This window comes from Podarcis filfolensis (genome assembly GCF_964270895.1).
Source record: "Podarcis filfolensis genome assembly, chromosome: 4".
In the NCBI taxonomy this organism is placed as follows: domain Eukaryota; kingdom Metazoa; phylum Chordata; class Lepidosauria; order Squamata; family Lacertidae; genus Podarcis; species Podarcis filfolensis.
In genome coordinates this window covers 50,919,017-50,936,216 of record NC_139607.1, presented here as the reverse complement: position 1 = coordinate 50,936,216, position 17,200 = coordinate 50,919,017, and the positions used below count along the sequence as shown (strand labels likewise).

Here is a 17,200-nt window from a genome sequence, read left to right as displayed (position 1 = left end):
TCATGGGGCTTTAGCAACTTCCCTATGAGAAGTGGCCACAACATTTGGGGCTTTTTAGTTTTTTTAAAAAAAGGTGGAAAAGGTGATAGAGGTGTATTCATTTATACGTTTTGTGTCGAGCAATTTATATATTTTTTCTGTGGAGCATCTCCGATGGCCTTCTGGTGGTTTCCTCACTGTGAGAAGTGACGTTACAGGGAACCAGGCAAAAGGCTTTCTTGGCAATAGGGCCCTCCCATCAGGCTCAGGGAGACAAAGAACTACACAATTTTTAGAAGACATCTGAAAGCAGCCCTGTATGGGGAGGTTTTAAACGCTTGACATTTTATTATGTTTTTATATTCAGATGGAAGCTGCCCATTGTGACTGGGGAAACCCAGCCAGATGGGTGGGGTATAAATATAAAATTATTATTAATAAGATTATAATATTTATTTATACCCTGCTTCCCCCCCCCCCTGACAGTTTACAGATAAACTTAAGAATTATGGGTTTTCTTCCTGAGCATGACAACAATAAGCTCAGGGCAAGCTCATTTCCTATTTGGGGGCTTCCACGGGCATCTGGTTAGCCATTGCGAGAAACGGGATGCTGGACTAGATAGGCCATTGGTCTGATCCAAAAAGGCTCTCGTCATTGCGCTCTCGACGTGCTCGGAAAGCTTCAGTTTCAGAGAGATCAAGGGCTTTGGTCTTCCTTCGCCTTGTTCTGCGAAGTAGGCTTCTTCTGAGCCTCTCCATCCCTTCCCCCTCGAGGCTTCCCGGCGTCTCCGTCGAGGGGACGCAGGCAGCCGGGGCTGCTCTCCTGCTTGCGGCGCGGCAGCACAGCAGCAGCAGCAGAGCCGAGGGGCGGATCTTCCTGCTCGCGCTCCGCCTCCCTCCCTCGGCACCGCCCTCGCCCCGTCAAGAAGCCAGGCGTGCCCAACCCGCGCCAGCGCAACGCAGTCACTCCAGGGCCACCAGCAGCGCCGGCGGGAAGCCACCTCGAGCTCCCTCACGCACACACGTCCTTCGGCGGCCTGGGAGTTTGCTCGAGAGCCTCTTCGCCCCTTTCACTCGGCCGCGGCTGCTGGTGCTTTGCCGGGAGGGTCGTCTCCTCCTCCTCCTCCTCCACCTCCGGAGCAGTGTTGGGATAACGTCGCCGTGTGCTTTGTGCGCGCGCCTTTGGCTGCCGCGCAAGGATATTTTTGGGGGGTGTCCGCAAGCAAAGGCGCTTTTTCGACGGGGCGGAGTGCGAATCTTCTTCGGCCAGGTGAGGGACCTCGAGCGAGGCCGCCGGGCGCGGCGCGGGAAACACAAGCCGGGAGACGGAGGGAGGGAGAGCGAGGGAACCTGGGCTCGGGGAGGCTGGCGCGCGCGCGCGCTTCTCTGGGCTGGAGGGAGGCGCCTTCGGGCAGGCGGGCTCAGGTAACTGGCGACGGGGCGCAGGTGGGCGAGAGAGAGTGTGGGGCGGGGGGGGGGGAAGAGAAGACGGAGAGCGCCGTGCCCTTTCCCCCAGCTTTTCTGGCCAGGGATTTGTCGTGCTCTGTGGGCCAGAGGCGCTAATCGGCGTTTGTGGTGGAAGAGCATCTCGCCAAGCCGGATACGGGTCTTCTGTTCCGTGTGTTTTTCTCTCTTTCTCTTTCTCTCACACACGGTGGTCGTTTTCCTTTTTGTGCGGCTTGCAGCACGGGCTCTCGTCGTAGGGATGCCGGGCACATCCCGGCGGAGCGAGGGAGCAGGCGTTGCTTTGCTTAGCGAGTAACAGGTCTTTCCGCTTTCCCGGAAGCTTCTTTGAGTTCTTTCTGAACTGGGCTCTTGGGATTTCGGCCATCAGTTCTGCCTTGAAAATGCTTGTTCTGGTGTGCTTCGGAATCAAAGGCGAAAATCTCCCCGGCCCGGCAAAGCAGTTGTTTTGGCCTTATCTCGGTTTTACTAGAGCAGCTCTTCTAAAAATGCGTTGGTGTAATTTATTTTTGTTTGGATTTGTGAATGGGGTCCGTGAACTAGAATAATTCAGATCTAACTTTGCAAGTCAGTTGATCTCCATGTGATTAGAAGAAAGAGGAGAGGCGCATATAAGATGAATGATAGGCGTTTGAAAAACAAACTTTTTTTAAAAAAACCCACTTTTAGTGTGTTCTTGTTGCTTACTCTGGTAAATATTAAGTCTGGTAAATGTTTGGGCTGTTAAGATCAAGTGTCACAGTATCTGTAGTTTGATCACTATTCCTTTTTTGCATAAAGTGTTGCATGCAGAAGGCTTTTACCGCATTAGTCTTCATTTCCGATATAAATGAATCTTGTAATGCTATTGATCCACGTGCTAATGACACTTAATGGATGTTTCTTTGGATATGAGCAGGATCAGAGAAGGAAATTGTTGCCTTAAAAAAATTATGTCTGTATGGGTTCCCCCCCCCAAAAAAACAGCTAAATGTCTTGCTGCATTTTTGTGTACCTTTTGTGAGAGTGAATAGGTTGTTTGTGTGGCATATTCACATTAATACTGGTTCACTGTTGATTAGGCTTTTAAACTTTCTTGTAAGAAATTAACTTGTTTATAATGTTGCTTTGAAAAGGACAAGGGGATAAAATCATTAGTGATCTTTTATAGTTAGTATTTTTAGTATTTTAACGTTTTGGTTACTGAATGTTGACCATGAATGCATTAACTGCTTCTGGCAATCACCTACACATAAGTAAGTTTTTAGTTACCTGCTAGCTTGACCATGTGTTTATAAGGCAAATGGAAAAGTAAGGCCTAGTTTTATCCACAAAAAGTATATGCCTCAAGACTTGTTTTTTGGTATACTATGATTTGCTAGAGAGTAACAACAAGCAACAGGCTGTTTATCTCTTCACCTATTCCCCTTCCCCCTTTATAAATAATGTACCCAGAAGATATACCTATGCATACTTGTACAATTGAGCACCACGTGTTACATATGGCTTTTCTTAAACATGCTACAGTCATGGCAGTATGTATGTAACTGAAACTTCTCCAGAAAATGAATGAATGCAGGAAAATCTTGCTTAAACATCAGTAACATTTATTTATATTTTACTGGAAGAAATATCAGCTAATTAGTTGGGCAAGGGCTCTTTATATTTGTCGTTTATGTAGAAGATGCTTATTTACAGGAACCCATTTAGCTCAGGAGATTTAGGTCAATAATACCCAGTTTTAATATAAAATGCAGTTGTAGCCAGTGCTGAACCTCAGGAAACTAGCCTCTGCCTCCATAAACAAAGCTGTTTGAAAAGAAAGCTTCTCTTGAAGCTAAGAAAGCATTGCTTGTTAGAATTTGATTTTTGAAAGAACTGTCAGTGGAGCTATCAGAAAAAAATGTATTTTCGACTAGGAGGAGAGAGAGCCCATGTATGTTTGAAAACACACAGAGACCAGGAGTTCGCCCAGTATAATTAATATATAAAGTATTTCATACTTACCACATAAATTCTTTCAAGTTTAAATAGCTCATTATATAAACCTGAGGTTTTAAAATTCAGTATCAATACAGATTTCTATATGAGCAGACAACTAAAAGTGACACTAAATTAAAATGGATTTCCACTTTAATGGTCAGGGATTTTAAAGACTTGACATACGGGAGAAAAACCTGGGCCATGTTTTTACCTTTTCATGCCAGGTGTGGAATTCTTAAGGGGAAAAACCCTACACTAAAATTACAGCATTTTGATCTGTTGGCTGATAACCTCCTTACGCAAAGTACATGAGGTGGATACACAGTTGCATTCCTGGAAACTGATAACCAGTCTGAAAGATAAGGGTTAAACCAACTCTGTGCCAAAGCATTACTATAAAACATTTGTGTTCGATTGTGACGAACTGAACAACGCCCCATAAGCTTGCTTTTATAGCCTTCTCTTTGATCCTCTCTTGTTGAATTAATGTACTCAGGTCTTATCACAGTTCCATCAACAGTAGTTTTAAGAGTTTTAGTCAGAGACCTCACATTATACTGTTCCTGGCACTATTAAATATAAAGTACGTTATCATTTCCCCTCACTGTAGTGCAGTCTGCTCTTCGTCTCCTTAAATCCTTTATCCCAACAATAATCAAATAGCGTGTGCATCAGTTCTGTGTGGGAGCTGAATAAAGAAGCGAATTGGAGTGAAGTCTTGTTAAAACATGATGTAGGCAATTGCCGCCCCGCCCCCCAGTTTAGAACAGGGCTTGCACAGAGTGTCACTTTATTTTCTAGGTTTTTAAACACAGAATTACTATGTCATTGTATATCTAGTTATCCTAGGTCTGTGGGCTTTGCAATAAGTGGTGCTGTCCAGCATGTTGCCTGCAGAGCACGGAAGACTCTGGGTTGTTCTTTGTTAAGCCCAGCAATAGAGGTATTTTTTTAAAAAATAATGAAAGTTAAGGTGTTAAAAAAAACCTTCATCGTTCTGCTTTAACACAAACAAACCTAGAGCTCTTCAGAACTCCACAGGAGTGTTCTACAAAAGCATCACGATTTAAAGCCTGTATTGGAGTCCTGTGGCCTATCAGAGGACACAGGCAAGGTCTGTAAGATCTATTGAAGGGCACCAGAAACTAGGCCCTATGTGAAACTGCAGAGTTTTTAAAACTTTAGAATCAAGAATACACATGACCCAACCACTTCTTAACTGTTTTAAGGTAAGAAAGAGCAAGAGAGAAACCCCTGCTCTGCTTTCATAAGAGATTATGGAAGAAAATGAATGCCTTTTACTTTCCCCACAAAAAGCCCCCGGATCTATTTGCCTGCAATTTGGCAAGCTTAATCCACTCTGGAGGAGCTCCTGTACCTGTAAATCTCATCCACTTTGGCGAAAATGAGAAAAGTTTAAAGCTATTTTTAGGTTCTCCATTATAGTGAATGGGGAAATAGAGGAGATATCTACAGTGGTGTGTACAGTTTGCCTGTGGAAACTGCATACAGAGAGATTTCATCAATAGAAATGAAGTAGAGCAAAAATGAAATATTGTGTTCACAACAATCTTGTGACATAGGTTTGGCTGAGATGCTGTTAGACCACCCATTGTGTTCATGGCTTACTGTTGATTTGAACTTGTATTTCACAGTGCCATACCAAAGTCCAGCCACTGAGCCAAAATGCCTCCCTATTTCATAATCCTTATTGTAAGTTAAATGCTAGGCAGCATCAACGTAACCTTTATAGCGTGCATGTCAAGATGCTGTTGTAGCGATTGGTATTTTGGTGTTTGATGCCTAGTCTTCTCCCATAGTGAGTACTTTGATGGTTGCACCCAATTGTATATAATGATCTTTAAAAATAAAAAAAATGTTCTGTGTTGGTAGAACATTATGTTGTAACTTGTAAGTTAAAATAGCCAAGTCTGACATACTGATTGTTGGAGTTTTGGATTGGTCAGTGGCACACCCTCCACCCACCAAGCCATATCACATACAGCTTGGCAAATTACCCTCTTTCAAAATATTTCTGTGAGGTGGGGTGATGTTTGAAAGCTAGTTGTGTAACTCTTTGGAGCTGGGACATTAAAGTTTAATTTAGTGCGGCTAGAACGTTTTAAAATAATAATTCTTGATTTGCTTCTCCTATGTTCTCCCTTCTGAATGAAGGAAATTGGTGACATTCATGTATGACCTTTGTAAACTGCAGCAGATAGACTGTTCATGCATGAGCCAAAAGCGTTTTTCCCCCTGTCAACAAATAGCTCTCATATATATAATCTTTTCTCATTTTAGATGAGTGACTTTGGAATCAAGAACATGGATCAGGTAGCACCTGTGTGCAATGCATATAGAGGACTGCTCAAGGTGAGTTGTGAAAAACAAACATTTTCAGTAACACTTTAATTTTGCATGCATGAAACTATTTTTACATGCTATAAACAATATACTTCTATTCCAGCTAAAAACTAACATTTTCAGTAACAGTCCAGTGAAGACTATTAGTTTAATTCGATGTTGTGTCATTTGCATATAGGCTTTCTACATTTCAAAAGAGAATAACAGAAACTGTTTTCTTATTTGCTATGCAATTTGAAAGCCAAATCCTGCCTGGTGATCTCACCAAGACAGGTGTATAAAATAAATGCACTGTTGAGATAGCCAAAATCTTAATGTGCTGGTGTCAAGTAGCATTTTTATGTACAGTTGATTGTATTTACACCCTAACTGTCCTGTAGTTTAAAAATTCAAAGTCCTCTATGAGAAGTGCTTTGTCTTTTGTTTTGGCTTACTGTGACATCAACAACTAATGTCTCTTTAAAAATTCCACTATTGATTTCTTTCAATACTGCCTGACATTCAATCCTTTGAGGGAATCGGAGACAGAATAATTTAGCAAAATGAAGCTATGTCTTAATTTAGCAATAAACTGTTCAAGGTTGTATTTTTACTTAGTTAAGACAAAAGAATATAAATGTAGGCCTTATGGAAGATGCTTGCTAACCTTTTCTTGGCTGGTAGGCCAGTCACAAACAATATTGAAGGCATATTGGTTGACTTATGTTGGCCTTCTGGGCACAGTTCCAACATTGTACAACTGTTCCTCATTTGTTCAGGATTTTTATGTGTCTATGCTTTTAACGTGCTCGTTGTGCTGTTTAGTTTCATATTCAAAACATTTTTTTCAGTACAGCATGCCTTTTACTCACTCTTAATTCTGCTGCATTTTTTCCAGTGACTCAGTACAAGGGTCACTTGTTTACACAAAACACAGGAGTTTCCAGATTATGTTGAAAGTGTTGACTCAGATCTTTTATCAGTTAACATTGAAAGAATTTATGTTGTTAGAAGGCTAGACAGCTGGCTTATTATTAATCATTTCATTTGTACAGCAACTTGCTCAAGTTAAGTTCTTAAAGCTGAATTTTCTTATTGGAGTAATGTCTATATGAACAGTTTCTTTGTTCTAGACTGAATCACATTGACTAAATAAGTGTTGGGCTAAAACCAGCCAATAGAGGCACACATCTGAGAGATGTACTTTGTGCTGGCTTTTCCACCCTGTGATATGCTTTTTTGAATTTAAAAGGTGAAATCAGTAGCAATGTATTAGAGAAGTTACCCAAAACTGGCACCCAAACTTCATAAATATCCTGCTTCCCTGACCATTTGAATACAAATATATTAATAAAAGCAGTAGAAAATCAAACACATTGTTCTAGGAAGTCTATCTTAACACCTCAACAAGCTAACCATTTTAATGATGTGAAAACATTTCAGTGAATGGCTATGTTTGTGAGTTAATGGGTGAAAAAAAATAGTGGAATGCATCAAATCTTTTATTTCAGACTTGCTTTACAATGGCTGCTACAAAGATGGTAGTGTTGTATTCTCGTGTGTGTGTGATTTTTGTTTTATCAAATAGGTGCTTATACATATTATACACAATTATACAAGAAAGGTTAGTGTGCAGTTTCTGTATATCTGTATGCAGTTAGTGTGCATTTCATAAAACTATTCTGGTGAATAGCTTCATAAAAAGGAAGTTACTTAGGAAAGTAAATAATTATAAAACCTCAAACCTCAGATTACTGTTCAGATTTCATGTGTGTCTACTATTGTTTTCTAGAGTCTAGACCATACCTATTCCCCCCTTAATAGAATTTATAGTGCTATGTGGTCATTCAAATGCGAACAGTGCTTCATAAAATAAAGCAAATCCTTTAAAATAATACCTAAACCTTTGTTAATTCAAATTTCAGATTGTGCTTTTAAAGTGTTGCAAGGATATGCTCCATGACATTATGAATCGGAAGATGCTTTTGTAACTTCCTATTTGAACTACTGCTACAGCTTTTAGTAAATCAGGAAATCCAACGTCAATCCTTTGTATGTACTTAGTCAGTTTCAAGGGAAATGATACTGACTAAGAAATGGCTGCTTAACATAGAATGGAGCTGTTAAGATTCCTGGAACAATGAGTTACATAACCATATCACATTTGCACTATAAACTTGTGCGTGTACTAAAATATCCAAACTGAACTTCTTGTATTTTCTTTTTCAGCGGCAGCCTGCATTTGATTGCTTTGAAGGTGGAAATTCTTTGTTTACTGGATACTTTCCCTCATTAAATGAAGATCAGACAGTCCAGGAAGTGCCAACAGGCCTTGATTCTATTTCTTATGGTAAATACCAGTTTAATAAATGTAACACCACTGTCATGCTAGTTAATAGAATGGAATACTCTAAACAGGATGTGGTCCGAAGTCACCTGTATGTAGAATTAGAGAAGGCACAATCTGTGGGCATCTCCTCTTATTCATAATAGGATAGCGTTGAAGCAAAGTCATTGCTCATGTGTAGCTCCTATTAATTTGAGTACAGTGGAACCTCGACTTACATACGACTCGTCTCGCGGACTATCCAAGTTGCGTCCACGGCAAACCCAGAAGTAAACACCGGGTTTGCCACGATTCGCGCGTGTGTGGAAGCAGCTTCTGCCATCTGCGCATGCGCAGAAATGGCTGCTGCCGTCTGCGCATGCACAGAAGCGCACTACTGCTGAATGCACACGTGCACAAGACGCCTCTTCTAGCGCACTGTTTTGACCGGAACTGATTATGTCTGTAAGTAGAGGTTCCACTATAGTGCTTATGTAGGAAATGTCTTGGCAGAGTTGGGCACAGGTATACCCCTCGTAATATAAATTTAAAATTCTCAGTCCAGATTGTGCATGTGGCTCCATTAGCTTGAGTAGCAAAGTCCAAAGATGTGCATAGTTGTTGGAATTAATGGCGAAGCCATTACAAGCAAAGGAGCACTATGACTGCTTTCTTGGTCCTAGGCTTGAAACTGATCAGGATGCAAAGTTCATTTAGTTCTTCTGATAATGAAAGTAGTATTTTACTCTGAAAGTCACACTGGCAGGTAGCCTATCAGTAAATGAATTCAGATAGTTCGTCAGAGCCCCAGTTGCAGCAACACTGTTCTTGCCATAATAGTGCTGTACACCTGACAAAATAGTCAATAGAACATAGATAAGCAAAGTATTGTGGTTTTGAAATGATTATAACTCCGTATACCAAAGGCAAACTCTTTCTTACAAAAAGCGAGTTAAAATCATTGATAGCAATGCTGGTGATCCTGTCCTGAAGGAATGCAGAGCTAAATAACAAGTTCGGAATAATTACTATGTTTCTGCAAACAATTCTAAACACGGTTACTTTATGTTCTTTTCTAGTGTTGAAATATTGCTAGTCTCTTCTAATGCTACGTCGCTGGCAACTTCTGTAAAGAATACAGTTGGGTCCAAAATCTATATTAATAACAAAGCATTGCTGCAGTTGAGAAAGAAGAAACTTAAACATTTCCTCCCTTTCCCTTTTCTAAAGTATTGCAACTCTTCTGCCTTTCAGAATCAAACAGCTGTGAATTGCCTCTCTTAACCCCATGCAGTAAGGCTGTGATGAGTCAGGCCTTAAAAGCAACTTTCAGTGGTTTCACAAAGGAACAGCGCAGACTGGGTATTCCAAATAGTAAGTACTTTATTTCTAATGCAAAAGACTACACTGATTAGCCTTAGAAAGGTAGTTTTATTATAATACCGGTAAACAAAATGAGAGTTTCTGAACTAAACTAAATGCTTGCAAATGATCTTTTGAGGATTGTAGCCTGAGCTTGGTGTAGGTTTAGTTTACTGGATGCTTCTCAAAAGAATATATGGAGAGGCGTTAGTAAAAGAGGCAGCAGCCAGTAGGCATAAGTGTGTGTCCTGCAGAGAGTTTCCTTAATGTTAATTTGTTTGTCTTGCTCCTTGCAGATCCGTGGTTATGGTCACATCATCAGGTGTGCCAGTGGCTTATCTGGGCCACCAATGAATTTAGTTTGGTAAATGTGAACTTTGAGAGGTTTGCCATGGATGGGCAAGAGTTGTGCAGACTGGGAAAGGAGCGCTTCTTGGAATTGGCACCTGATTATGTGGGTGATATTCTCTGGGAACATCTGGATCAAATGATAAAAGGTAAATAAGTCTAACCAGAGTAGTGGCATGAGCCAGGAAACATATGACAAGTTTTGTTTGGGGGCAGTGGATGGTAAACTTGCAAAAGTAAATGCTAAACTTTTTGTTAAGTGTTATACAAATGTCACATGTTGCCTTTTAACAGATGAAAGCAAATTCCCCTGTCCAAAATGTATAAACAAATACTTTTTCTATTTCCAGACAGTGAAGAAAAGCCACAAGATCAGTATATGGAAAACGCCCATCTCACTTCATCCATGCACTGGGTCAACAACAACACATTAGGTAAGTATCTTTAATTAGGCTAATTACAACAGTTAAGGAAAGCTGGAAAGACTGAATTTCCTTTTGATGTCAGTAGATAGCCAATTTCATACCTGTGCTGTACAGAGTATACACCCTGGATGAAATTGCATGTGCATATTCAGCAATCTACAGAAAGTTGCTTTATATACCTTTTACTTTCAGACGGGTGAGGGAAGTAGTCAAGTTATTTGGGATGGGGTGTATGTTTTTTTGCCAGGAACTGGTGATAAATGGAATGGATATGCTTCAAAATGCTGATGTGTTAGGACTAGAAACTTAAAGGAAAAACCCCAATATATTTGCCTGGGGAGAGGTGAGAAGGTTATAGATGCCAGGGGAAATTGAGTTGACTAATTGTCATGTTTGGCATTTGACATTGTGCTAACAAGTGTTAGGGCCATACATGTATTGCTCTACTTGACCTCTGATACTGTTCTAGGGGAGTCTGCAATGAGTATTATAAAAACAAATGTGCATTTCCCCCCCAGGTATTAACATAGAACAAGCACAGTATTGTGCTCAGGTACCCAGCTATCCAAAAGCCCTCAGCTATCCAAAATCCAGCCTTTTGGATGACCTCTGTCAGACATCTGTTGGACCAAATGTAGTTAACCTAAAACAAGAATATCAGATGTTTCCTAAAGCACAGTTAGAAGCTATCAATGTGAACTACTGCTCCATGAACCAGGACTTCGCAAGAAACAACTTGAACTTGATGTTGGATAACTCTGGTAAGATTGCACTTCCCTATGATCCCTTGTTGTTCATAATGCTTACCGTATAGAAGATTCCGAGAAATAAACATGAATATAATACAGTTCCTAACATGTGCTCTAGCAATTATGTATTTAAAAAAACCCAAGCTTATTGTTTCTGAGTTAGCAACCCAACTTACCTCTTTATTACTCAACCACAAATCATTATTTTGAGATGCTGAGAACTCATAGTGCCTTTTGATAGGTCAACGGAGTACAGTACAATTTGTTAAAGAAAAAAAGAAAAAAACCCTGTCTTGTTAAGCTGTTGGCAACTAAGCTATAAATTTCATAAGCTTACTTACTTAATTAATTATTTCTGTGCTGCCCTTCACCTGAAGATCACAGGGCGATTTACAATATATAAACAAAAATGCATACCATAGTAACAAAGAAAAAGGGCCTCATATGATGATTACAGGGGCCAGGTTGTTTCATATGAGGAGAAGTGGTCCTTGAGGTGTTGCAGTCAATTTCAAGTGATGTGCTGATCTATTAAGTAAAACCCTTGGATTCAAAGTAGTATTCTTACTGACTACAACTGGGCAAAATTGACGGACTTAAACATAATCTGAACTACAATGGATTGCAACCTCTTTAATTTGAGTTCTTAATTGGTGGAGTGGGGGCAGACTAACTGTTAAAAAGAAAAGAGATGAAACTAAGCTGCATTCTCATTGGCTTGCTGCACTGAATTAAGGACTCAGCTAGACTGGCAAAGGAAAATGCGATTGATATGTGTTGTATATGCGATATAACATTGTGCCACCTGTTTTCTCTGTTTAAATTTACAACGCATTTAACTGAAACGCTTCTTTGATGTGTCTCGATCCAGCCTAAGATTGCAGTTTTGAGCCTGTATTCTCAGCCTCATCCATTCAAACCCGGGTGTTCCTATCATTTCCATTTTTTCAGCTGCGATACTAATACAAAGAAAAACTTGAGTGAACCCAAACTTGTGACTTTTCCACACTTTCAGGTAAACCTAAAGAGCATGACTCAAGTGACAGTGGCACAGAAAGTTATGAAGGCTCAGATTCATTGCTGCAGTCTTGGAACAGCCAGTCCTCGTTGGTGGATGTCCAGCGTGTGCCATCTTATGAGAGTTTTGATGATGACTGCAGCCAGTCCTTGTGTCTGAACAAACCCACAATGTCCTTTAAAGACTACATTCAAGAAAGGAGTGACCCTGTGGAGCAAGGGAAACCAGTTATACCAGCAGCAATTCTAGCTGGGTTTACAGGCAAGTACTACAATATTTTCCTTGACCTTTTTTGTTTTTTGCCTCTGGGGCTTTTCTGCCCCTTCACCGATTGCATAATGCCCCGTGAGGGTGCATTTTTATTTAGGTGAAATGACAACAGAGGTAGCCATTACAAATGTAACTGGAGCAATATCGGACTACCGTCAAAATAAAGATTAATTAAAGCCACTATTTGTACACTTTTCTGTGTGTGTGAAAGCTAAATGAAAGCAGAATTCAACAATTCTTTTGTGCCCGGTGCAAGTTCTTTTCTGAAACCCATGTTTCAGATGAAATTCAATTGTTGGGGTGGATTTCAGAGTGAAACATAAGGGATACTGCAAAGTATAGCCAACAGTTTGGAGAGCAGAAAGCTTCCTTCAAGTTGCTGCAATGAATTTTTTAAGATTGGGAATCCAGATCTACTGTAAGAAAATCCTGTTAACTACAGGTGTATATTTTATTTTTTCTGATTCAACTTCTGGTGTCATATTTACCTTTACCCAGGAAGACTTTAGTTATACTAAGCAATTATACTAAAATCCTGAGTGCTAGTCCCTTTAACACATTAATTTATGTATGACAGTATACAATAATTTTATCTTATCTTGGTATTAACAGGCAGTGGACCAATACAATTGTGGCAGTTCCTTTTAGAGCTTCTAACTGACAAATCGTGTCAGTCATTCATTAGCTGGACTGGAGATGGATGGGAGTTTAAATTAACAGATCCAGATGAGGTTAGTAGTTCAGTTGTCATGAATAGAAATTGTTTGGCGCCTACTCTTAGGTGGAGCTATGAGGAAGGACAGCCTGTACTCTGCACCTTAATATAAGCAGTATTAACTAGATGTATAAAACTTGTTTCCCATGTATAGTTTGTTGGCCAGCTTGCTTTTTTTTTTAAAGACATACGGTAACTCTGAACCAGGATAGGAACATTATATGAGAATGAGAGAATGAATGAATTCTATTAGGTATCAAGTGGTTGCTTCATGATTTAAATTATTTCAGTTATAAAAATGCTGCAGCAAAGTTAATTTGTTGAAGCTTTTCACTTCAGATATACTCATAATTCTCATAATTCAAGCGTGACTTGGAAGTATTTCATTATTTAAAACCTCCTTTTTTTGTAACTCTCTAGATGCCCTAGATGTCTTTAGCTATTCATTAAGCTTTTAAGGATTAGGCATTTCATTCCACCTTTCCCTTTTGAACTTGCTGTTCCTAGTATGCTCCAGTTAACTTGGCCTTGTGGATGTGCTGGTGTTTAAAAAACATGGCATTTGGAATAATCTAAATGACTGCATTCCTAAAATCCAGATTTTCAGTGGTTGCCTTGAATATTAATAACTCTTACCACATTTTTCTCCTTTAAGGTCGCACGGCGATGGGGCAGAAGGAAAAACAAGCCCAAAATGAACTATGAGAAGCTGAGCCGCGGCCTCCGCTATTACTATGACAAGAACATCATACACAAGACTTCAGGGAAGCGCTACGTATACCGTTTTGTATGTGACCTACATAACCTGTTGGGCTATACAGCAGAGGAGCTGCATGCAATGCTAGGAGTGCAGCCAGACACAGAAGACTGAGCGTTGCAATTTTCTGTAGCATTGATGGAAGAATGCAACAACGCATGAACTGTGAACTGGGACCTCCTGCACCAGTCATAAGTTTTACCTTCTGGCTGTTTGGAGTGGGGCGCTGTAAAAGACCTTAAAAGAAGTGATTTTGTGAACCAGGTGAAGTCCAAGGAAAGAGAAATGGCCGTATTTGGGGGCACCATGGCTTCAGATATTGATGTGTCCAACCTTTTGAGCAGCAACGAGTGAGGTCAACACAGTTCCCAGCTGTAACTTGGAAGATACGAAAGTACTCCAGGGTTTAGAGTTCTGGTTATTTATACCACCATATAATTAAGGGTGTTACCCATACCAAAGGCTGATAGCCACCAGAATTTCTAGCTTGAACAAACCCTAAAATAACAACCTTGCAGATGTTATATGTCATGACGTGTGATTTAAGAGAGGGAAGGTTAGGCATCCTTTATTTAAGTCTGGGTACTGAGTTGAATTTGCATTGGGCGTTCTTGCCAAAGCAGCGCATGTGCCCTCCGCAAATAAACTGTAGTCTCAGAGCCAGGTGGAGCAGTGGCAGAGAGTCCTCACAAAGAGGGAGGAAATATGTACCATTTCAAAGTCTGTAATTTGTGTTTGTATATAAGCACGTTCATAATGATTCTCTGGCAATTTAATGCTCCTATTTAACATATTGTATATTGTAATTTAAGCTCATATAAGCATCTGAAAGAGGAGGAAAGTTAAGGTTTCATTTCAGAACAGCAGCACTTAAGCATCGTGGAACAAGTATTTAATCTACTGAAGGAGTTGATAAATCACATAGGCACATGCTGAGTGCCTTTTTTGTGCAAGGAGAATAATTCATGGCTGGCTGAAAAACACTTTGAGCATTTTTTTTGCAAGAGACTAATAATATAGCCTGGGACATAAAAGGCCCAATTTGCCTTTTATTCTAACTGAAATTGAAAATGTTAATATTGTTTTCAAATATATTTATTAATGGCATATCTCTTTTATGCATGTCCTTTTGGAAACAATTTATATGTATAGTCCTTACTTTTTTTCTTCAGTTGGCCATTCCCCAACCTTTGCCCTCACCCTTCATGAACTATCCTGATTAAAATATGAATTCTATTTTTGGAAATAATTCTGACTCCTTTTAAGCAGTTAGGAGAAAGTTATATGTAGCAGCTATTTTTACTGCCAAAAACAAAAACACTTCACTGGAAAAAAATGGTTTGTAAATTAAAAATATTGTAAAAGAAAAGTATTTTTTATCTTGAGATTGATGTAAATTTAAATGTACAGTCTGATGTTTAAAATGTTATTAAAACCTCTTGAACGAATATTAACAGTTGTGTTTATACGCTTATGAATTCTTAACGGTAATTTTGAAACTTACCAGCAATTCAATAAGTACATATCTAAGTGTCTAATAAGTCCTGGGGGTTGACACAGGGGGCAATACTCTCCATCATATCAGTGTCCGTCAAGATTTGAATGCAAACGTATTGCAGAGAAGCAGCTCCATCTCCTGCAAGGTTGACAATCTTTCAGCAGAAGCAATAAATACCCATATGCATACATTACTTAGCTAGATCTCATGTCTCTATCAAATTGAATGGCGTGAATTGTGTACGTGCCAACGAGACATGCTCCTGAAGAACACAATCACAATAGCTGATAAAACTGCATATACTCTATAGTGCTTGCCTTCAATGGTGGAACTTTTCAAGTTCTTGATTTGGACTCCAAAAACCACACACACCCTGGAGTGGTTTTCTAATTAGTATGGGGTTTTTAAAATACTGTGAAATTCTGCTGTGAGTCATGTAAAACAGGCCCAAATGGAGGCATTTGCTACAAATGTACATGCAAACACAGCTGGAAAATATTTGGGATCTTTTCTGTGTGTGTAAATACAATCCTGTTTACAGATGCATCCAATATCTCTACTTCCCACAAGAAGAGCTTTCCAACACTCCCTCTTAAAGGGTGACTTTAAGGGATAACTTAATACGGTGCTAATTTTGTTAGTGTTTACAACAGGCGGCTACAGAAAACAAGCCCCCCCCCCCAAACCTGACCCAATCAGATGCCCTGGAGGTCGCATCTTTATGTCTGGATTGATGCTTTCATCTTTCCATGGATATACAGGCCTACTGCTTAGTAGCTAGTTCTGCCCCCCATCGCCCCAACTCACATGCCGGGCATGTGACTGGCATAATACTGGAGGGGGAGATGTACATCCTCATAAATTGAAAGAATTCAGATTGTAATTCAGTGCATGTGTTACTTTTATGAAGGAGTCTTGTCTTTCATTGGTAACTAAGCATGTGAAATGTGATGCAGAGTACACAACCTCAAAGCCTAAACAATTTGCCTCTTGCAAATTCAGCTTCTTTAAGTGCAGAGATCTTAAAGAGGCTTTCTGTTATGTGGGATGGTGGTCTTAAAGATATGCCTTAATTCACAACTTCAGTCCCTTAGACTTTTTCTTCTGTGAATCATTCCCATTTTATTATTTTATAATTTAAATGGATTTCTTACTTCACCACAAGATCCTGGCCAGGTGTGTGGGTGCTTAAAACCATAGAATCCTACAATGTTACAATCCAATGAAACAATTTAAAACAAACTGAAGAATAGAGGGGGTCAGCTTCACTGTCAACTTTATGCAAGAGAGTCTTCCATCATAATAGTTTTGCCAAAAAGATTCCTTCTCACCCGCTTTGGATTCTTGGTACTACTAATCTTATGCAAGATGGCTTGTTGGGAGGAAAGGACCTTGTCGTGAGCAAGTTGTTCCACGTCTGAGTCCATATCCTCATCAAGGCGGCTGATAGCAACACTGTTGACCAAGGAAGATGTGGGTTACCTAGACAGTCATTTATGGAGAGAAGGGGAGCATCTAAAACCTTATCACAACTCTGCAACTGTCCCTGATCCAACAAAGTCATACTGACAAACTTCAAATGTAACAGAAGGGGAACTTGCTGCAGAAGGGGAAAGCTTTTCATTAATTCACTTCCCCAAATCTGTCACAAAAATAGTGAAGCCAACTAGCTGAGATCTCAGCAGCTTCTACTGAAGTCAGTTTCTCTCTGAGGAAAGCTGGAAATGTCCTGAGAGGTAGAGTACAGAACTGCTTGGATTATTTTGAATTGGTGGCGGACCGTGGTGTGAAGCAGGTTGCCCTCTGTTTCCTTTTTTCCAGAAGGCTGCATGTGACTATGGACATACAACCTTTCCTGACAGTTACTCATCATCACCAGTGACATCACAGGCAGTGTCCACTAGGTTCCCATGACAGCAAACATGCACCCATGTATTGCAATGGCAGAAGTGGGGCAGCTGCCGTTCTCCAACACAGAGGAA

General features: G+C 40.1%; 1 protein-coding gene across 2 annotated transcripts; it reads left to right on the top strand.

The window, feature by feature from the left end:
• The first annotated feature begins 889 nt into the window (after positions 1–889).
• ETS2 (ETS proto-oncogene 2, transcription factor) lies at positions 890–15,168 on the top strand. Of its 2 annotated transcripts, none has more exons than XM_083611907.1 (10): positions 890–1,251; positions 5,709–5,780; positions 7,980–8,100; positions 9,331–9,450; positions 9,735–9,935; positions 10,137–10,220; positions 10,730–10,972; positions 11,976–12,243; positions 12,865–12,979; positions 13,619–15,168. In XM_083611907.1, exons 2-10 carry the CDS (start codon positions 5,709–5,711, stop codon positions 13,832–13,834), a joined length of 1,440 nt encoding a protein of 479 aa, XP_083468033.1. In that variant the 5' UTR covers positions 890–1,251; the 3' UTR covers positions 13,835–15,168. The 2 variants fall into 2 exon arrangements, with proteins under 2 accessions (XP_083468033.1, XP_083468034.1); XM_083611908.1 differs by lacking the exon at positions 890–1,251 and adding an exon at positions 1,527–2,680 and having other exon boundaries at positions 5,678–5,780.
• Positions 15,169–17,200: the final 2,032 nt, after the last annotated feature.